The 22,523-nt window shown below is 49.3% G+C and overlaps 1 protein-coding gene and 1 long non-coding RNA gene across 3 annotated transcripts in view; one reads left to right on the plus strand and one right to left on the minus strand.

Moving 5' to 3' along the window:
- The window catches only part of NEBL (nebulette), a 174,279-nt gene extending 161,431 nt beyond the window's left edge, over positions 1–12,848 (minus strand). The window contains exon 1 of the mRNA XM_082193628.1: positions 12,637–12,848. Within this exon, the coding sequence (XP_082049754.1) occupies positions 12,637–12,651 (15 nt within the window). The 5' untranslated portion in view covers positions 12,652–12,848. The remainder of the gene's footprint in view (positions 1–12,636) is intronic.
- Positions 1–21,463, plus strand: part of LOC309515659 — a 34,076-nt gene extending 12,613 nt beyond the window's left edge. Inside the window, exons 3-4 of one of the 2 annotated variants that reach the window (XR_014212602.1) lie at positions 16,146–16,304; positions 21,095–21,463. This is a non-coding gene — a long non-coding RNA (uncharacterized lncRNA). Of the gene's footprint in view, positions 1–16,145; positions 16,305–16,999; positions 17,118–21,094 lie in introns of those variants that run through there. The other variant, XR_014212603.1, reaches the window with a different exon arrangement.
- Positions 21,464–22,523: the final 1,060 nt, after the last annotated feature.

A 22,523-nucleotide genomic window follows, 5' to 3' on the forward strand; every position in this document is an offset into this window, starting at 1 on the left:
TTAGAAGAGAAGTTTGCCACTGGTTTGCCAAGTTCCCTTCCCAAGAGAAGATTTTCCATGGGGAATAAATGAGTGGAAGAAACCCACCAATTGCTGCACTCAGATCACAGCTCCCCTGTATTAATCTACCAGTTGGGTTCTTAGCACAGTTCAAAGTGTCAGTGCTCACCTATAAAGCCCTGAACAGCTTGTCTGCTGGAACCTTCCCACCAAACATAGGTGATGAATAGAGAGTACCTTTTCAGTCATAATGATATGGCCGACCCAAGTGAGGATCTCCTGGGACCAACTTTGGCATTATTCTGGCATCAGGCAGATATTTCCACAGTTGTTTCACAATTAGCTCACTGTATAATATTTTTATCTGCTTTGCTGAAGTTTTGCACCATTCTTCTCCCCCTCTGCTACTGACCATGGCGTCTATGTTCTACCTCCATTGTAGAAGCAATCTGCTTCTAAATACCAGCAAATACCAGTAAGTGGTGGGAGCTGGGAGGAGAGAGCAATTGATAGCCTTGTCCTCCATGAATTTGTCTGATCCTCTTTTTGCAAAAGGCAGAACCCAAAGCAACTGAATCCAGTGACAATTTCACTATTTTAGTTGCGGTGTCAATTGCTCCTAGAACTCCACTACATTTTATATTCTCCAGGTATCCAGATTTTAGCTGCATATCATTTTTAACAAGCCTTAGAAATGTGTTCAGTGCGTCCTTCCCCTTTCCCTGCAAAACGGAATATTCTCCTGGAAGAGGGAAGTTGTTCAAAGAGAATTATTAGGCCAGGGATGAAGAACTTTGGCCTTGCAGAGGTCTTTGTTCTCAAACTGCTATTAGCCTCAGGGTGATGCTCTCTAGGCTCCCGTTCCCTGAATATACCAAGTGGAGGACATCCAGGTGTTTTGGACTCCCATCAGCTCCACCCTGCATGGACAATGTAGTCCGAAACGACTGGGGGGCACTTGAGGTGGTGTAACCCCTGCCGCAGACCTTATTCGCCTATGTACTTTCAGTTCAGCTCTTTCGCCTGCGGAGGAAAACGGGTCAGCCTCGGAAAGAGGTTTGGTCCCTTGAAAGGGAAAGTGAGAGAGGTGCGTGCGATCCACACCCTGGCGATGCGACCGTATCCCCCGACCCTTGCCCCAAGTCGATACGTGGGATTAGGCTACGGTTCATACAGAGCAGGGAAAGCACTCAGTACGTTGCCAGAGGCGCTCTTTCCATTACGGCTTGCCTGCGTGTCCTGAGACGGAATAGACCAGAGGTCCCGAGGCCGAGGAACCCTGGAACTGATCGATGTCAGGAGGGGAGAGGGGGGAAGTGGGGAGGGAGCGAGGGAAGGCTTAGGGACACCAGCCACGCTTTGCAGCCAGCGCAGCGGCTTGTTCGCGTCAGCTGAGATGCTCGTTAAAAACTCGCCGGAGCTGGCACGAATCCAAGAGGATCGGGAGAGGGCGGGAGCAGCAGCAGCGACGTGCCACAGGGCTGTTTTTCTGCGGGTGCCAGGGAAGGCGAGAGGCGTCCGGAAAGGGTTAACTGGCCGCCAGAGCTCTGGGGGGAGCGGGAGGGAGGGAGGGAGTGGGGCCGGCTGCTCTTTCCCCGGAGCGTTCAGCCGCTGGCGCGGTGCCAGCCCTGGCGCAGCCCCGGGAAGCAGCCTGCGCGCTGCTCCTCTTCTGCAAGCTGCGCAGCCGGGGAGAGAGAGAGACAGAGACGCAGGCAAGGAGCGAGGACCAGCGGCGTCGTCTTGCTTGCTTTCTCCTGCATCTCGGCGGCGTCGGATCTTTCTCGCCTGGCGCGCGTCGGCTGCCCCGCTTCCTGGCTCGACGGCAGCGAGCCGCCTGGCCCTCGCCCATCCTTTCTGCCCACGGAAAAAGGAGGCCGCGTCGGCCGCGCAGGGGGAATTCACCCGCCGGGTCCCGGCAGCCGAGCTTGCGCTCAGAACCGACCGGGAGGTGTCGGGGCCGGAGAGGGTGGCAGGGGGTGTCGAGCTGCCGTCGGGGCCGCGGAGATCTGGGCTGGGTTGGGGGCGCAGGGCTGGTGCACCAAGCGCGTCCCCGGGAGGAGCAGCTGGCTGGCCGTGCTGTGTGGCTCCTTCTGCGGCTGGTTCTGCAGCCTGCTTCTCGCTGGGGCAGACAGCCATCCTGCCCCAGCTTAAGCAAGACCCACGGCTCTCAGAAGGACTTCCTCGCGAGCCCGATGCCAGCGTTGGTCTGGACTTGTTGCGGATGCTGCCGAGGACCAGTCGTTGGAAGAGGGCTCGGGGCTGCTTCGGTGTTCCCCACAGGCACCCAGGACTGAAAACAGGATGCTGCACCAGCTTTTCTTAGCTTCGCGTCCTCGTCGACGATGCCTCCACAAGACTCAGCTCCGCGATTCGTTTCCTGGACGTGCCTCCTGACCTCGGCTTACCTGCTTGCGGACGGAGGGACGCGCTTCTCCATAGCCCACTAATGCCGATCCCCGTCTATACCCCGCGGGCACCCGTCCGAAATCGGTGGCAAGCTCGCTAGGTGGACGGTGGAGGCTGCGTCGGAACCTTGGCCGGGGCGCGATATTTATCCTTTATTTGTTGCGCCTATATCCCACCTTTTCTTGCAAGTTGCTCAAGGGGCCGTGCATTTAATCCTCACGACAACGCTGTGAGATAGGAGAGCGAGAGAGAGGCCATGACTAGCCCAAAGCGAGTTTCCTGGCCCCGTGGGGATCCGGACCCTGGGTCTCCCAGGTCCTAATTCGAGACACTAACCACTACACCACGCCGGAGCAGCAGCAGGAGAAAGTTCGTTTTCATTAAGGGTTGGGTTGAGGTGGTGAGACGAAGAGGACACGATCTGCAGGCGAATGATGTTTCTATTCCAAAATAGCAGAGCAGAGCCGCCGGGACTGCAAGCTGTGAGCCGGGAAAAGCCACAGCTGGAGCCGCTCGCTCCTACCCTAGAAACTGGCCTTGCTGGAGCCACCCTCTGCCCACCACTTCCCATCTATCTTCTGCCACATGGGCGTGATAGTGCCATCCTCTTAAATGAAGAGGATGTCTAGGAAAAGTCAGGGGTCGTCAAGGTGAGGCTCTCCGGATGTTGCTGGACCACAACTCCCATCATCCCTGACCTTTGGCCACGCTGTGTGGGGCTGATGGGAGTTGGAGTCCGACGATATATAGAGGGCACCAGGTTGGTTATAATGGAGTGCCTTGGGCACTCTAAGGCTGGGCTGGGGAACTCCAGCTGCCTTCAGCCCAGCCAGCATGGCCAGTGGTCAGGGGTGATGGGGGGAATTCCAGTTCTGCGACATAACTGTTCCAAAGCGTTATATAAATGCCAAGTGTCTATAAATTTCCTGCTTTAAGACTAAACAAGAATAAAGAAGCGATCAGTCTGTTTTTCTGCTCTTGTGTTCCGGTCTCCTTCCCCTCCATCCCCTTCCCCGCCGTATTATATCTGTCCTTATTGATTTACTTACATCAGATTGAGGGGAAAGGGAAGCAACACTGTGAGCCAACTTAATAAAGTCAGCAACACATGCGGGAGCGGCGGAAGAGGGAATCCTTCTTATTAAAAGGAGACGGGTAGATTCCTGGAGGGGATCAATACTGCGGTCGAGCCGTAATGAAAACGATCTGCTGAGAATGAAGGGATTTTGCTTTTATTTATTTTTTTTATTTATTATTATTATTATTATTATTATTATTATTATTATTATTATTATTATTATTATTATTATTATTATTATTATTATTATTATTATTATTATTATTATTATTATTATTGCTCTGCTACTCGGACCAGTCCACCTTAAAGAGCAACTTCCCCTTTAAGAGGAAAGCCTTTGCTGCAATGAGGCCATGGCCTGCAGGGGGCGCTGCCGGTCCGCGTTTCTCCTCTCCAATGCCTGAGAGACAGAGCCTGCTAATTGCTCGCGCCGGAGCCCACACAGCGGAGCGGAGCGTTGATACGGGATCCTGCCTGAGCGAGATCTTGTACTGTGCTGGAAAGGAAATAAATAAGACGCCTGCGGTTCCCCTGGTGTTACAACGAAATTATGCCAATAGCTGACGCTGTGCTTCGCCGTGGCCCTAAACTCGCTTACCTGGGAGCATCGAAGGCGACTTGTTAGGGTTAGAAGGTGCGCAGTTTTGCGCCGATGCAAAGGACGGAGGGACACGCATTTACGAGAGATCCAAAAATCTGCATTTTTTGTTCCGTTCTTGTTTTTGTTTTACTTTTTAAAGACCTGTTGAGGCTCCTGAGGGACTCGCCTATTTAGGTATCAGGGAGATACGTAGCGCTTCGGTGATCTGCCTCAATATCACACACGATTAGCTGGGTTTTTGTAAGAATCCTGGGCTCTGCAAATCAGCCCTGTCCCCTTTTTAGAAACTATATTAACAATCGCTTGTTTGATATTCCCTTCTGTGGATAATCTGGGTGTTTAACTGATTAAACCTTCTACCTCGTTTCCAGAATCTTGTGACTCTGGTTCAGACCCAGTAAGCCCCACTGAACACAATGACAATTACCGTACTTCGGAGTGATACTAGGCGGGGATCTATCCAGGCAAAGTTGAGCCTTTATTTCAGTGGGAGAGTTAAGCGCTGGCTAAGGGCTGAGGTCCAAGGGACACTGATTAGTAATGGGATTTTATTTCACACAAACGCGATGCGGATCCCGCTGCAAACATCTACCGTTGAAATCCATGAGACTTAACACACTTCGAGTTTGCCTCAGCCAGGATTCTCGAAGATCCTTATTTCCTTCCTTCTCTCTCCCACGAGCCAACCCTGAACAGGCTACCGGGGGGGGGGGGGAGGTTTAATGGGAACTCATTTGCAAGTCCTACGCTCAGGATCAAGGGTCTGAAGAGGGAACGAGGGTGGCTAGGGCGCGGAGGCGAGCATTCTCAGCCAAACAAATCCTTCTGGTGCCATCCTAAACACGCGTCGATTTCCACTTGGATTCAATGCTCCTTCCTCCTAAGTAGTGGTGGAGAGGCATGCAACCTTGCTACACGGAAGTAGAGCTTCCCGGGATTGTAGGAGTCTACTTCCAAGAAACCCAGCCTCCACACCTGATGCTACACTAGTTTCACTCTGAAGAAGTCTCCACTGAGTCGCTTTGGAGGCTTACATCCAAGTGCCCGGGCAGATTCAGGAGAGCCGTCTAACGCGGCAGCCACGTCCTCAAGCGCCTCTCTGGGACCCGATCGCTGCAGTGCTCTCACGTCAACTCGTGGGCGATGGATGCTGGTTTCTCTGGGATGCGGGAAAGAACCGTTTTCCTAGTACAGGACGACAAAACGTCCTCGAGATCTTTGAAGGAGCCGTCAGTCCAGGCGGCTGCGGCGTCTCTACTGCTTCTCTTCAGCTTTGCTCGAAGCTCCGTCCGCACAGCCGCCTTGGACAGCCTGAGCGACCTGCGCGCGTGTAATGCTTTTTTTTTTTAGGGGGGACGGATGCCGATCTCAGACTGTTTCAGTCCAATAGTGCCCATCCTTTCTAATACCGCCGTGCATGGAATTGCCCTTCCGGAAATCGGATTAGTAATCCCTCACGTGCATTTAAAAGGAATCCTGGGGACACCTTTTTTCTGGGAAACGGGTGAAGCTTTCGGGAATGTGCAAAATGTAGAAGAGGAAGGGATGCGGAACACTTCCCTCCCCGACCTGTGTCACCCCGCTCCATTTCATGATTGTAATTAGTTTTCGAAATAGTGCGGAAGTTCTGGACTAGCGCAGCTCCGGCTGGGGCAGTGAGGGCTTGTCCACACTGTCGTTTAAAGTGGATGCGAGTCCACTTGCGCCTCCATTAATTCTCCCTTGTCCATACGACGTTCTTTTCCTACCAAAGCATCCTCTTCTCACGTTTCCCCCTCCCTCAGTCCGGATTTTCTCAAAATACCAGGGATTCCCCGCAAAGGAGAGGGTGTTAAAGGGGGGGGGGAATCCGGATTGGGGGAGGGGAAAGAGTAGGAAATCAGTGATTTGGAGGAGAACGTCGTGTGGGCAACGGAGAATGAATGGAGGTGCAAGAAGCCTATTATCCACATTAAGCGACAGTGTGGGTGAGCTATGGATTTAATGGTTTTGCCGGAGCCCTGCCTCCCCCCCCCTCTAAAACGTTGGGAAGCCAACCCCCCGCCCGCGCGCGTATTCCGCAGGGAGGGTCCCTGGTCTTCTGCCTTAGTCTCCAACCCGGACACGTCTTCTGGGAAGATCCATCTCGACGTGGCAAACTACAACTGGAGTCCATTGGCCCGTCCGGAGGGGAGAAAAACAACGACATACATACATACATACGAACTTCTTAACTTAACTAAGGAGGCAAACACCCCCAAGATTCTCTTGCTTTTCCCTGGGAGCCCACAACGAGGCACCTTGACACTGTTTCAAGCTGAATTCCCTGACTTGGGTCCATTTTATATTTTCATTCATCTATTACACCCGAAGCAGCAAAAAAAGTTGATGCAGCCGCCGGATTCTCCCCCCCCCCCCCACCCTTACATTTAATTTAAAGGATCTTATGTACAAGAGTCCGTGCTCAAGCTCCTGGGCTTTCCTCCTCCCTCCCTCAGTCTGGTCCCCTCTCCTTCCAGCCCAGCAGCCAACAAAACCGAGGCGAATGGACTGAAACACTTCGCAAAGGACGAGGCCTCTTCATCCCACCCGCGGAATGCCGGCCTGGCGCATTCATTCCGCCGAGGGAGGGGGGTCCTTACTTTGTTGGAGCACTCCAGCGCTGAGTTAAACAGCCTTTCTCCGTTAATTCAGAAAATAATTAGACGACACGATTGTCTGTGTGGGTGGGTGAAGCCAAGAGAATGAGCTCGGATAAAATGACAATAATCTTAATTTTCCTGTGACACGACCTTTACGCACACCTATTTTTTTTAATTAATAATGGGAAGAAAGCATTATTTTTAAAATAAAAAATAACCCCAAGATTTTCCAAATGATATGATATCATAGCCAGACACTGGAGAGACCTGTCAGGAGTGAACATGGAGCACTGGTACCAAATCGTATGGGAAACAGCCTTACTAGAAAAGCTAACCAATAGGCTGACACCGGGAGAAACAGAAGAGCACGCCTTCACCCCAGTATGGCTCCCTTTTATCCTATACACAGCCCAACAAGACAACAGCAAGAGCCCACCGACATCATACGAATCAATATGGCTTACTTGACCCAATAATTCCTCTCCCCCCACAAATGCGAACTAACCTCGCGGCAGCCAACGACAGACAACCCACCATACCCTGGGCGCTCCCCTCCAATCCCTCTCACAACCAAGGAAATGTAATAAGCGAATACAAAGAGAACCTACCCAGTTGACACAAAACCCCACACGTACACCATAAAAAGGAATATAAGCCTCAGCACCCCACCCCTCCAATTCTCCCCCAACCTTACACTGCATACAACACTCATGTCTCATATCAAATGTTACCGATCGGTAGAAAAGACTTTTATAACCTGAAAAAAGAGGCCATGCACGTACTATTGTATACCAAGAAAACCTTTAATAATTTTTTTTTAAATGATGTGATATTCGAGAAGCTTTGGAGAAACATCAGCAGGGTTGATAAACTGCTATACAAGAAGGCAGAGGCATAAGGTTGTGAAGCTGGTCCTTTCACGTGCCTCCATTGAAACTAACAGGTTCTAAATTAAAACCACTTTACAGTTGTTCCAAGATCTGGAAGATTTTTTTCCCCTCTTCCTTCTGGGTTCTCGTGATTTGCCTTCCGAGTCCTGCAAGGGACTATGACAAGAGTCAGTAGCTGCAAGTCTGCACGCTACCAACTTGCGGTGGGGAATTGGGGGGGGGATCATTTTCTTTATCATCAACAACAGCAAAACAATAAGAATGCAGCATCAACTCTGCCCCATTTCCTGCCCTGTAGAGATGCATCGCAGGACAACTGCCCTCCACCCCTCCAAACAAATCGTCTTCTCCTGCCCGAAAGAATGGGGGGGGGGGCTTTGCAGATTGCAAAATGTCATCCAAATTGAATGGATGTGCCTCCTTGAAATGCCTTGAAATTACTCTCTAATTTACAATGTATGCCTGTTCTAAACATACGTTCTGCACCTCTCAAATTTGCCCATCTAGACTTACGATTCAGGTGACCCGTCCCATATTTAATTTTGTCGTTATTGCTTGTGAATTATTAATTTGTTTACTTTATCTTCCTTTTATTTCATTTTATTCTTGGTAGTCCACAACACACACTTTAGAGGGAAATAGATAGGAGATTTCCCACAGTTAACATGCATGTAACAATAATTTAATTATATGGATCTCAGTGCAATTTCTTTCTAACTAGCTAAAAGGACCAGGAAGAACGTTTGCGAATTAAGTATTTTGCTATCATTGTTAGTGCTGCTTACTATTACTGCTACTCATAGTAGTCATTTCATCTTCCTCTACTTTTGATGCACTAAAACACAAAATGTTTAGTAAAGGAATTTTATTTATCTTAAGGGATAATATTCTCCCGGGGATCATTTAAAGCGAAATGGGATTTTGGAGCGATCCAGAGTTCTAATCTTGGCTGATGTTTTGGTGTATTCCCGGTAATGAGTCTTATTCCCTGGAGTCACGAAGCCCCCAAACGTCAATCACCCAAACCGATTCAGAAATGCCTTTGTTTGTCTCCCACGTCATTCCCCTTCCTCTCATTTCCCTTAACAATACCGGAGTTCTCTGATCGCTCATTCGGAATATGGGGACATTATCTTGGGAAAATGCGCCGAGAGCCTTGGGCTTCGAGCGAGCAGATATTATTCTGAGCCCGGTTTCCGCCTAAGACTCCGGACTGTTTTTCTTCCTTTTCACCCTTCCCTTTCACCCCGCGTGTCTTCTTCTTCTCCTGTCTCTGTACTTTACTGCAGCTCAAGAGAACCCTGCAAATATCCTGAAAGGCGATCATGCCACCAATCCGTCAAAAAATTAATTTGTCCAGATAGATGTAACATGTCTATTTCCGCGATGAAAGCAGAAGACGACTCTCGGATCTGTCACCGGGAAGCCGGCCGAAGAGGAAGGCGGCTTGCCTGCCTTTCCTGGCGCGTTCCCCAAGCTCAGCAGCGGATTAGCACACGAGGACTTTCTCAGTAACCCATGATGTAACCCATGCGTTTTGCAAATATTTAAAGCCTGGCGGAAAGCTGCCAAAAAGCTGCGCTGCTTCCCTCCCGGCTCCACACTCTCCAAAGTGAAAAGGGCGGCAGCATTCTGGCCGATGGGAGGTAGCTCCGCCAAGGCGCTCTGACTCTTGCGATTCTTCCCTCCTCCTCCGATGTCCTTAGGTTACCCCTTCACCTCGCTGCCAAGTCCTCCACATTCCCATCTCCCATCAATGGGTGAAAATACCCAAACTGCAACTGTGGCACAACACCTTCCCTAGGAACAATGAAGAAGTAGCAAACACGCTTTTCCCCTGTGAGCACTTCTTCCACGAAAATATTGTGCTGCTGCTACTACTACTAAACAGATAGGTTTTCCACTTAAGGGCTGCTGCCTGAGTTATTACTTGCATGTGTTTGTTTTTCCCCACCATGGAGGTGTTCCCACAAAAGGAGACCCTGAAAAAGATTCTTAGAAATAAGTTCCACCCTTCCTGCATTTTCCAAAGAAGAACTCAAGTTAAATTTCGCTTTGAGTAGCACTCCCCAGGACAGGGGCTTAAAGACCTCAAGATCCCACAAGTCTCAGACTGGGAAGCCGACCGAAAGCACCTCCGTTGCTTTCAATGGGATTTCTCCAACTGTAGTTGGTGCAAGGCTGTCGACTTGCAGTCCCCAATAAGCTTGGATATCTGCATCCAATACACAAAGGCAGCCAATGCTTCTGGATGCAATACGCAGAAGAAGGACTCGACATTTGTTTCAAAGGGATGGGATCTCCTCCAACATTGCACGCATATTTCAAGACCAATGACTCTGACATTCCTAATTCCTAAGGGGGTAATGATGCTCATGTAACTAGACTGAATGTAGTTTACCCAGAACTTAATACACAATTTAACTTGGACATAAATCCGATGGATTCTAGTGCTCTTCCAGTTAAATGTTGTTGTTGTTGTTATTGGTTGTAGGATTTAGGCATCAGTGTCATGTGGACATAAAAGCTAAAGGACAGAGCAGTTCCAGGTTTTGAACTGGAGGCTTTTGCTCCTACAAAATCATTAAGTAAATCTAAGACATGAAACTGAGTTTTCCTCTCTTTTTTCCTACACTCATGAGGCCTGTTGATCTGGGGCACGTTCAAAGCTCCCTAAGGTTCTGTTTTCTATATTAAATGCCCATGTTGATGGTGAAAAAGAAAAAGGAAAGTCTAAGTCTCCCAAGTAAGCTTGAAACGATTTCACCATATTTAATTGAATTCCTCCCCCACCCCACCCCAAGTTCTGAACTTCGGAGTGAAATAATAAATATTAACCTTTCACGGCATTTCGAAGTGCGGATTGCAAGATAGTAACATCTTGTTAATTTCAGATTATTGGAGCAGGGCAGGCTCCCCACTCCCCTCCCCATTCCAAAGGCCTTTTGTCTCTTCATTTCACTAATGCCTTGGATTTGTTGCCGGTTGCCAAGTTCTATTAATGGGAAGGGGGAGAGAGAGGAGGGGGGAGAGAGATTGGGAAACGTTTTCACCCCTTTCTTGTCCTAAACTGGACACCAGGATGCGGAGGCCTGGTTTAGCTTACTCATCTTCTACCATTCAAGCGTTCCTTTATCCACTTTTTGACTTCCTCCGCCCGCTTTTTATAAACGCTTGGGCACGATCCGGCCTAACAGAAGCAGTTTTCAGTTCCATTGATTTCGGGGGGAGGGGTTAAGCATTTTCTTAATTTACGATTCTAATCCTAAATACACTTACTAGAGAGCAAGTCCTATTGAACTGAACGTTGGGGTTGCCCTTCTAAACTGAGGAGTCTCAGAAGCTCTTAGCTCCATTTGGAGGTCCCTTTTGCCTTGGTACAAATGCATTTCAATGGAGCGTGTGCAAAATTCCATGATGGATCGTTCACCCTCCGCCCAGTTATTCAGTGTTGTCACTGAAATTTATGCTCACTTTTTGCATACATTCTCACTGTATTCTAAATAAACTGTAGCTTCTGAGTTGTTAATGTTCTGTTCCATTGATATAACTCTGATGAAGCATAGGTTTTGTGGTTTTGTTTCCAGTGAACCTCTTGGAGCACAAGTGCATGTGTGGGATAGTCTTCTGATAAATAACCCGGCTTTATTATTATGTATTATTTTCAATAACACCCCCAAGGTCACTGGAATTCGGCATATAAACCCATGGGAAGGGGGTCCCAGGAGTTATTCCTCTTTCTCCTCAAATGGAACAAGTCTTCAATGATCACAGAAGATACTTTTATTCCACCCACAACACAAGAATCTCTGTGGAGGGGATATTTGAATTGATAATGCATAAACAAAGGTATTGCTTGTGTACCATGTACTGCATATGAAACTTAATACGACTGTACCACTGGACAAACTACTGTAGTTATATGTTATACTTACATGAAAATCAATAATGATTTTTTTAAAAAAGTCTTCCAATGATCCCATTCCCTGCAAAACGCACACCAAGGAGTCCTGTGGCACCTGAAAGACCACGGCTGTACTCCTCACCCCCCGCTTTCCCTGGGAGTAAGCCCAGCTGAATTCAATGGGACTTACGTCTGAGTAGCCACGGTTAAGATGGCAGCCTTGGCCTAAGTTGGGGCGGGGGGGGGGGAGAGCTGGCGGGGCCCTGGCTTTGACGACCGGAGTAGCAGCAGAAGCAGCAGACGACACTGCTCTTGCTAGGCCTACCCTGTTCCCTCTTAGGACTCGGGGTCCCCTCGGCTTCTGGGTCCCCCTCGGCTACCCTTCTTCCCAGTGGGGCAGGCAGGGTTCGGGCCTTCCCCGCCCCCGCTGCCCGGCCCTCCCTCCCTCCCTCCCCGGCCTGCCTGCCTGCCTGCCCGAGGCTGCCCCCTCCAAGGGCGAGCGAGGCCTGCAAGGCCGAGGAGAGGAAATGAAATTGTTCTGGCGATTACGCGGCGGCCTGTCCGCTTTCCGCAGGCCTGGCGGCAAGCCTGGCGGGCCGAGGCGTGAAGCCGCCCGCTTGTCTTTCCCCGGGCAAGAATGGGGCCGTTTTCGCGCTCATTTGCCGCTTCCCCCGAAGCCTCGGCGCGAAGCAGTGAACCTGAAGCGCCCCTTTCAGGGCCTCGATAGGGACTCTTTTGTCACCGGGGCCGGACTCTGATCGCCCTGACAGGTGAATCCAGGGGCGGAGGAGGAAGGCAGCCTTCTCCCCCCTCAACCCTCCCACCCCACACACAACACAAGGCCCGGGGGTTTCACAAAGGCCAGGGGGAGCCTTTCCACCCCCGGGGCCACGGGGCATCCTAGCAGGTTTCCCTGCGCAGGGCCGCCAACCCACAACCAGGCCTCAGAGAAAGAGAAGCCCAAGGGGGCGTCAATAGGGGGGGGGGCCTCCCATTCAGAGCAGCGTTATGGCTTAGCCCCTGAATCTTGGCCTTATCAGGAGCCTTTTCATGGGGCCAGAGGAGGAGATGAAGGGGAGGCCCGAATGGATGGAGGAGGGAGGAGGGGAAGCCCCACCGAAGCGGGGATAACATACCTGGGTGCGCCCCATCCCCGCAGTCTGGGGGAGTGCTGCTGCTGCTGGCACTACTGTCAGGCCTTCAGCAAATCTGGCCTTTCCCACCTTTGCCCTCCGGTTTTCCTCTTGCCCTTGGCCCTTCCAAGCCTGCTGCCACGGTGGAGCAGCTGCTCTGGAGGGTACAAGGGCCCCGGGTTAGAATCCCCGGCATCCCGCAGCAGGAACGTCTCTCCTCTGCAACCCTGAGAGGTCAGGCAAGGCTGGCTGTCCCAATCTTATGTGTTTCTGTGAGCAGAACCTATCGCCCCTCCTGAGAGCAGGAGAAGGTGATTCGTGGCTGAAATGCTGCTGCGTTGCAGAGCGATGGACCCTTGTAAGGAAGCTTTAAAGGAGCAACTTGAATTATTGTTACTAAATCCAAGGGGGCTGGAAATAACAGGACCCAGTTGTGTGGCTCATCTTCTTCTTTCTTCTTGTGGCCGAGTAAGATTGTCTTCCCTGAAAACAGTCTTAATGGTGTGTGTCCATAAGGGACTGCAGAGGGCAATTCTGGATCCACACGTCTCTCTGGCAACTCTACTGCTGCTACTTCTGCAACCACTGCTAATGCTGTAGGTAGTTTTGCATTGCTCAAAATTCCAAAACTACATTATAATACCTAATAAAGGTTTTTTTTTAAAGTGTTCAAAATCTTCACAACAACCTTATAGGGCAGACTGCTATTATTCCCACATGGGATAAAGATGTGTGACTGTATGAGGATATATTGCCTCAGACTACTCATTTACTTCAGGGTAAGGTGACATTTGATCTGATTTGCTGTTCCATTGCCTTCACCATTATACTAATTATGTTACTGTATTTTAGTGTAAGAGTACATCATTTATTTTAGGAAGACACTAATAAGCTTAAATAATAAACTAATTTCTCTAGGTGATGTACCATACATCCGTATACAGATACATTGGCATATGTAAGTAAAAGTCTGCTTACTGCACAAATGAGCAAGGGGTCTTGTACCAGCATCCGCTCCATCTCAATTTGAGGAGATGTTAAATATATGTTATGCATATGTTGTCTGCATTCCATAACAGTTATACCACAAATATCAACATCCTTGGACTTCACTCTCTTCATAATCTATCTATTAATTGCTAAGCTTTTGTGTGCTATAAAAGAAGGTTTTAGTTTACTAGGCCCTCTTTGTGCATCAGTAAATAAAGAGAATAAAGTAATATGACAACGTTAACTATAGTGCAATAATTTATTAGATAAATCATCCTGGATAGATGATTTTCTAGACAGATAAAAATATAATAAATTAAGAGTCACTGTCGAATGAAAACTGTTTTGAATAGCAGGAGCCAAAGCATGTCCCTCTATTGAACAACAAGCTTTGTCCTGTCTGAAAGCACAGAGTTATCCCTTGTTGCTTATTACTGACAGGTTATTATAATCATTCCTTATTATTTGAACAGTGCATAAAGTTTCAGGATTCTAAGGCTGCAATCCTATGCAGTGCAAACTGATCAACACTAATTTGGGGGGAAAGTAAAGGCTGGAGGTAGCCAACGTGGTGTCCTTCAGACATTGCAAGATTACAGCTCCCATCAGCCCCAGCCGGCATGGCCAATGGTCAGGCCTGATGGAAGCTGGAGGCCAACATCTGGAAGGCACTGTCACAGTTGGCTAATCCTGGGGTAGATGCTGGTGAGAAGGGAGTGGCAATAGCAGGAGCAGTTATCTAAAGGTATATCCAAAGGTAAGTAACCCCAGAATAAAGAGCAGGAGCTTGTGTATATTTCACCCCTTCTGTTTTCTCCTCACCTTTTTCTCCCTTTCCTTTCCCCATCATTCACTCACACGGGCTGAGAGACAGAGAGAGAGAATCAAACCTTCTCCCTTTCAATGTTATATAAAGCAAAGGCAGCCTGATTATGAGGTTAGAACAATGTCAGATTTGGGGAACTACGGGTGGCTTTGAGGGACCGTTTTAATTGGCTTCGCTTCGTTCCAAAAAAGAAAGGTCGCCTTCATTCATTCATTCATTCTCTTTGCCAGCTACTGCCAAACATTTTTCCGGCACATTCCCTCACGGATTTGTGGGAATTTTAAGGCGGGTGGGGGGACCTAAGTGTTAGCCAAAACTCTTCCAGGTTTACTCGAGTTGGTAGCTTCTTCCCATAGCATGGTTAGGGGGAGATTTCCTGTCCAGATCTGTTTCTCCTGTTCTTCTGAAGATCTCCCAAGTCCTAGAGACCAGCGGGGTGCAGCCCGTTTAGGGTTCGTCGAGGATTGCTCCATAACCTTTACTTAGCTCCATGAATGAAATTCGTGAGTGCTTCTGAGCATGCGCAGAAATACGATCACTTAAACGCTGCAATCCTAATTCCATTTATTTGGGAGTAAATTCCACTGAACTCAATCGGACCTGGTTAGGACTGCAACCTTAGTTTGCTTTTTAAAGAGATTAGACCAATTCCTGACGGATGCGTTTATCAATAGCTTCAAGTGCTCAGTGCAACTTGCAGGTTTACAGGCAGCATACGTGTGAATACTAGTTGATGGGGAGCAACAACGGGAGAGGGCAGTTGCCTTCCTGCCTTCTCTGTCGACTTCCTAGAGGCAGCCGTTGAAAATCAGGCAATGGAGGCTGGTCCACTAGGAGAACGACAAGCAATTTAAAAAAAAAACCCAAAATTTAAAACGCATACCCTCCAACATTTCTCCAATGAAAATAGAGACATCCTAAGAAAAAGTGGGACATTCCGGGATCAAATTAGAAACCGGACGACTTCTCTAAATTAGGGACGTCCCTGGAAAATAGGGACACTTGGAGGATCTGCACACTCTTTCCTGTCCCACACACACACGTTATATTTTTATTTGAACTTAGAGGCTCCGCAAACATTTCTGTCAATCTACCGTTATTGGGCCAATCAGATCCCTGCACTCCTCAGCCAATCCCAAAGTATAGCTATGGCAAAAAAGGCCCCTCCCATATGCCCCTAAGCAGAAGAACCATGTGATTGATAGGAGTGCCCAGTGTGAAGCCTTGCAGTCCATCTGTTGTTATGAGGGCTAACCTGCATTCACAGTTATTGGTCTAGGAGGACTGCCTTTAAGAGCAGTCCGAACCTGCTCAGAGCTGTCTCCTAAGGCCACACCCACATCACAACGCACATTCTTTGTAGCTAGCCAGGAGAAGGGTGTGGTTGATAGCTTGAGCAGCTTTTCTATTCTGAAAATATGTTAAGAGAGAGCAGTGGTGGAGAGATTGTGTGAGTATCTTTCCATTCGATGTACTTTTTGCTTAACCTCTACTAGCAGTTATTTTTGTGAATGGGGTTGAAGGGTTGGGAGAATAAATTGTGGGTGGCTTCTCTGTGTGTGGCAGCTATCAACACTTGTGTGTTATTGCAACCTTAGGGTTTGGGCGTGTCTAGGTTTGAGGGGGAAAATATTGAGGTTTTGTGTTCCTGTTTTTCTTTAGATTGAAAAATGCTGTGGGTTTTTGTTTTTGTTAGTTTGGCTACTGTAAGAACAGAATGCTGGACCAGATGGGACTTTGTCCGGACTCAGCCGAATCTTCTACTGTGGTGAATGTACAGTACTGCTTATGCAAAGACTGTCTGTTGTGGAATCACCTTATTAACTACAAACAAGTTCTTCATTGGGTGTGGAAGGTGCACCCTGTTGCATGCTCATGGGATTTATTTATGAGGCTCATCATTCCTAATTATGTCTCCTCTCCTCATGTATGTGAAAGGAGGTTGTGGTTTGCAAGGAGGAGTTGATATTATAAGTTAAATCCCTTAAGCTTCATCACACTTACTTCTCCATAAGTCAATTGGCAAAAGCCTCCTTGTCTCCATACATTTAAAAAAGAAAGACAATAGATAGAGGATCTGGAGACTTAAAAGTCCTCCTCTGTCACTGGCAGTGTGTAGTACATTTCTCTCATATTCTTTCAATCAAAGGGGTTGCTATTTCGCCATGACTTAGAGCAGAAATGAAACAATACTCAGGTTGCACTTTAGAGGCTAGCAAATGCATTTTATTCCATATTCCGGTGAGGAAGACGTAGAAATGAATAAGCTGTGGAGGGGGTAATATTTTCACATAGCTCTGGAAATTAATAGGATCCCTTTTTAAAAGTCCTGTGGGGTATCTTTAATATTAACCCATTCGTGCTGCAATCCTGTACATTCTTATTGGGAAGCAATCCCCATGGAATTCAGCCATATTTACCTCTGGATAATAAGCAATTGTAGCATGAGTCCACACTAGAAATTATGGGAGCAGGGCCTCATTCTGAACACTTGGGTGCTAAGTATTAACAAAGCTGCTATGATTACGCGTCCCCTGTTTCTTTGCAAAGGATGAGGACAGGGAGAGAATCAGAGCAGGTGGAGAAGAAAACAACTTTTCTCCCAGCAAAGAAGCAATTGTGACTAGAGGGGCCCCTTCTGAACAAAAGTAAGACATTTTCAGTTTAGTAAGGTGTTGAGCATCGCTGCTTTACAAATAGTTAAGGGACCATGGTATATTTGTAAGGAAGAAGGATGGGGAGAAACCAGAAATTGGCTATGCCCTCATGACCCTTCATTGGCCAAACCCTCTTGACCTCTGAGAAGCTCCACCAATTCTAGTGAGTGTCTGCTGCAACTGAAATTGGGCATGGGGAACCCGTGTCCCTCTAGCTTTTTCTGGACTTCAGCTCCAGTCAGCGCAAAGAAAGGTCAGGGATGATGAGAGTTGTAGTCACAACATCTGGAAGGCCAAAACTTTCCCAAACACAACATTGTCCAGCATCCTTTCCGCCCCATCCCTTGGGTCAAGTGGGACTCTTAGGTTCTGTTCACCGCCGCCTCTTCCATCAGCATAGCCACCTATTGTTATCACCATCATCATTATTAATTTCTACCCCACTTTTCTAATTAAAACACAAGATGCTGTGGACAATTTAAAACACACCATCGATATTAAAATGAACACTCAGTTTAAAACAATCATGACAGCAACTGTTATTATTAAAATTTATTCAATCTCCATAGGCATGAAATACCGATCTGCAGCTAAACTCAACAACTCTTTTCAAAGCACTGGGGTTTTGGGGTGGGGGACACAGGAACAACTTATAGGATGATGCAGACCATTTTTTTGGAGAGGCCAAAGACAACCAATGTTGAGCAGTAATTCTCTGTTCCAGGTCAGAAACTCCAAGTTGGAAGGAGGCTGAGAGAGAGGGAAAGTGTGGAAAGTATCCCAGTATAAAACCAGGCTTCAGGTTGTTTCCCAATACACATTCTTTAGTTCTCAGCCAGGAGGACCAGTAGAATTGCCCTTCAGGTACATGCAGAGTCCTACCCAGATCTCAAGGCAGACCTGTCCTTTTCCTCAGGAATAGGAAGGTGTTAGCATTTCTCTCAACACTGAATAATTTTTCTAAAACGATGCTGGTGCTAAAGTCTACAGGGACCTCACACCCTCGGCCCTGGAAGTCCTTTGCAATTCCCACATGTATGGGAGATGAAGAGTGATGGCAGTGGCTGTTCTGCCTTTATCTCTGGCATCCTTAATGTAATTTATTGGAGTGAGAGAAGGGCTCTCCAGGCGCTCGCTTCAAGCTATCTTAGCCAATAAAACTGCTCCCCATCTCCACTTCCATGGTACACTTTTAAAGGACATTTCCTCCAAATAAACCTGGGAATTGTAGTTTGCCCCTCACACAGCTACGGTTCCCAACGCACCTGGGGAAACTTTGGGGGAAATGTATAGTGTGTGTACACTTCTTGAGAAATCTGTTTCCCTGAACCCATGTATTTAGGCTGATGCAGTCAACCCAGGGCAGAAAACAAGAAGGGGAAGATTGCGGGGCAGGGGAGTTGGAACCCCAGGAAGCTTTCTTAGACCGAGTCAGACCTCTGTGGTCCATCCAGCTCGGTGTGGTTTGTTTGCACTGCCAGGCAGCCGCTCTGCAGAATTTCAGCTTAGGCCGAAGGTGCCGAGAACCGAACCGGGACCTCCTTGCACGCCAAGTGTTTGCATCACAGCGCAGCTACGGCTCCTCCCCTTGGAAGAGTCTTGCGGAAAGGACTTGGGTTGAGGAGAAAAAGAACGATTAGCTGTTCAGGAAGGAAGATGATGTCAGGCTGCTGGGGAGGGAGGGAAAACCCTGGAAAAGGGAAAGGGGTCATCGATCCCTACCAAGAACTCCCATCATGCCCTTCTTCCTGTCTAAACCCGGGAGGTGGCTTTCCTGAAATCCATCTCTTTGGGCTGCGTAATGGGGTCCCCTAATCCCAGACGTGCGCTGCTTGGATGGCTGCCACTCCTTAGGGGCGAGGAGGAGGATGGTTTTTCCTGGCTGGCCACGTTGCATCCCCGCCGTTCCTCCACGGCAAAATTCCCCTCTCCCATTGTACCTTCACAACAACCCTGCGAGGAGGCCGCCTGGGCTGGGCGGCCCCCACCCCAGCGATCGCAGCACTAGGGTGGGAAGCGGAGGTTCTTTATTCCAGCCCCACTCCCACCGCACGCCGGCTCTCTCCCCACATGTGCTGGGGCTTGTTTTCATTATTTTTTATGACTTCGCGCGATCCCAGAGGCTGGGACCTGCCATTCAAACAAGACCCGAGGCTGCGCTTTATATTTCCCCAAAGCAAGGTCGGAAATAGAGGTAGTAAGCAAACGGCTGGAGGAAACGCTGGAGAAGCGGGCAGGACACACACACACACAGAGAGAGAGGGGGGGGGGGGCTTGGCGGCGGCAGCGGTGGCTCTTGAGATTTCCTCCTCCTTGGCGTGGAGGGGGGTCCCAGGCATGTGCGCCCCCCCTCCCAGCTCCACGACCCCCTCCTGCCCCGCCAGGGATCCGAGCCACGCGCTCTTGCACCCAGGCGCACCCTGGGGGAGGTGCTCGGCCCGAGACAAAAGCATTTGTTGGGCCCCGGCCGGAACAAAAAAGAGCGAGCCCTGGGGAGGGGGGAAGCTGACCCCCTCCCTCCACCCCTCTCCTCCTGGGATTTGGGGAGAAGGCAGCTCCCAGCGCGCTCCTCCTTAATCCGCCTTCCGAAGCACAAAGCCCTCTCAGCTTTTTCACCCCCGAGATGCAGCAGCCTGGAGAGGCCACTCACCTCTGGGTTGCAGCCCAGACTGGGAGCGCGCAGGCTTCAAAGATGGACTAGCGCAGCGCTCTCGCTCTCTCCCCCCGTCCCCAACCTTCCCCACCCCCCTTCCAGCCCCACAGCGGAGAATCGCGGGGTTTCCCAGCCCACAAAGCCGCCTTTCCTCCCCAGTCCAACGAGAGAGAGAGAAATGGGGATCCCCTCCTTGGCTCAGGATACAGACCTCGATCGCGGCAAGATTTAATGCCTTCCAGCCCCAGGGAGGGTTCCCTGCCTTCCTCGCCGCTTTGATTCCCAGCGCGCCTTTCCCGGGTTGAGAAATCGGATCCCCCGATTTAATTTCTGCCCCCACCTCACCTCACCCTCTCCTGCCTCCCCAAGACCCACTGAACATGAGGTGGTCCGCAGAGGCCGCAGGGGTTAGGGGGCCAAACGCCCTTGCAACCCCGGAAGCGAGTGCTCTCCCGCCTCCGACCGCTGCTTCCAAGTAAAAAGAAGCATAAAGTTTCGGGCGACGGAGTTCCTTGGGACCCCAGCTCAGATCCCGGGCGCCTTCTCCTGGCGAGCAAATCCCCTCGACCTCCAGCGCGCTGAGCGAGTTTCCTCGAAGGCAAGGCCCGTGGAAATCGAGGGGATCTACCCCCGAGTAAATGCCCCGTCGCGCTTTGCAAAGGGAAGGGAGCCCAGCCAAGCAGCCCTCGGCTGTGTGCGTATCCCGAATTTCCCTTTTGTGCGCTATCCTGACCTGTCTCATAACCTTGTAATCCACTGGAATCTTTTCGGGACGACCTCTTTCTTTTTGGATTACCCTACCGCCAACATGGGTTGTTTTTAGCCCTAGATACAGCACATTTAGAATTATTGTTTTTTTTTTTTTAAAAAAAGAATATTTTATATTATTGCTGCAGTACTAAGAGCCACAATGTGGCTGCAACATAGGCAAGGCTCCTTGATCAGGTCAAGAGATGGTCAGAAAGTCCTGGTTTGTTTTCTGCAAATTTGCAGGCAAATGGACGGTTCTATTTTTTCCATAGAGGTGGGGGGAGAGAGAGAAAGCTTGTACAGTACATTTATTTCCGTTTGGGTCCTCGATCACGGGGGGGGGGTTACTGAAAACCCTTCCGTTTGTTTCACGCCGATTCACAATCAAGTGGCCTGTTTTTCACTCGCATTTTTAAAGTGTGCAGATCTTCATCGAAAACCCGTCGGTTGTGTCTGGTTTTCCCAGACGAATACCCGCTGTCTGGTTGTCTCTAGTAGTAGTTATATATATATATACGTACACACGTACAACTTGTCTTGCATTTCTCTTTAAATGAATGGAAATTTCTTCCAACAGGCGCCGAGGAGGCTTGATTTAACAAGGAAAACCCGGCCAGGTGCCGCGCCTGAGAGGGCTTCCCTCATTCCCGAGCAGGCCACGTCGTAGGAAATGAACTAAAGGAAACGGACTGTGAATTTGGGATTTCCATTGGCCTCCCGGACTTCTCTGTTTCCCCGGGTCATAAAGGCGCCCATGCAGCCTTACTGACTTCAGCGCCACTTAGCTGAGATTTTCATCCCAGAGGGCATCACATTTTTCTCCTATTAAGCATTCCAGTTGTAAATATAATAAGCCGCCCGGGATCTGGACTTATCACAGACGTAGTCTGTGAATTAAAAATTACCGTCTCCGTTACTGTTACTACTAGTATCGCTACTACCACCTAAAAATAACGATGGTGCCAACAATAGTAAGGTAGTGGTATTTGGTGGGGGGTGGGAGTGTCAGACTCTGTACCCAAAAGCAAGCCCCAGCCCGAAGATTGCGATCTCCCAAGAAAGAATGCAGCAATCCAGACATTTACTTGCAACGATGTCGCTGAATCTTGCTAAATGTGGCAAGGAGCGGGAGGTCGCAGATGATACGGATGGGGGGGGGGGAGGTTAAGGCGTTTCAAAAGGAAAAGCAGAGCTAAAGCTCTCCCATCTCTGTGAGAGAGGCAGATAGAGCGAGAGGGATCCCTGGCTCTTGCTGCCCGAAATAAATGGATTTGCCCGTGCTGAGCAGGAGCCGACGACCACCTGAGGCCGCTGAGCAGGTCCGGATTCTTTTGCGAGGGGGCGCGCAGTGAAGCCCGCTTTCTTCTCTCTCCCCCCCCTCGCCCATGTCCACCTCCCCCGCTCCTTTCTCTGTAGACTAACGCTGGGGATCCTTCAGCGTTTCAATCCCTCACTGACATGTCCGTGCAGAGGCATTAACATTATTGATTGCTAATGGGGGAAATCCAAAGTTTCTTTGTGAGCGCCCAAAACGAGCACATGTTGGGCGCCGCAGCGCGCAGACCCGGGAGCTGAAAGGCAGAGCGGCGCTTGGGCGCATCTCGCCCTCAAAGCGCCAGGATCGCCTCGGCCCAACGGCGCCCGCTTGCCAGATCAATACCTGTCCCCGGGGCGGAGAGAGACCGCGAGTTTCCTGCAAAACTCACCTAGCTCCTTTAAAAAAAAAAAAAAAAAAAAAAAGCCACATAATCGACCCCGCGGTATTGTATCCTCCTGCCCAGGACCTTCCATGGGGGAAGTTGGTGATTCAGTTGCCTTGAATAGCTACTCCTGTGTGTGGGCGAGATGATAGATAAGATATAGAATGGGGGTGGGGAGATAATCAGATGCGGGTACAAATAATTCAGATCATCTGAATATTATCTAATATCATCTGCTCCCTTACACTCCGGCTACACTGCAAGAGAGACCAACAACTTGTGAAAGATATCAAGCGTGGAAAGGAACTCCCAAG

Source organism: Podarcis vaucheri (assembly GCF_965113315.1).
Source record: "Podarcis vaucheri genome assembly, chromosome: 12".
NCBI lineage: Eukaryota > Metazoa > Chordata > Lepidosauria > Squamata > Lacertidae > Podarcis > Podarcis vaucheri.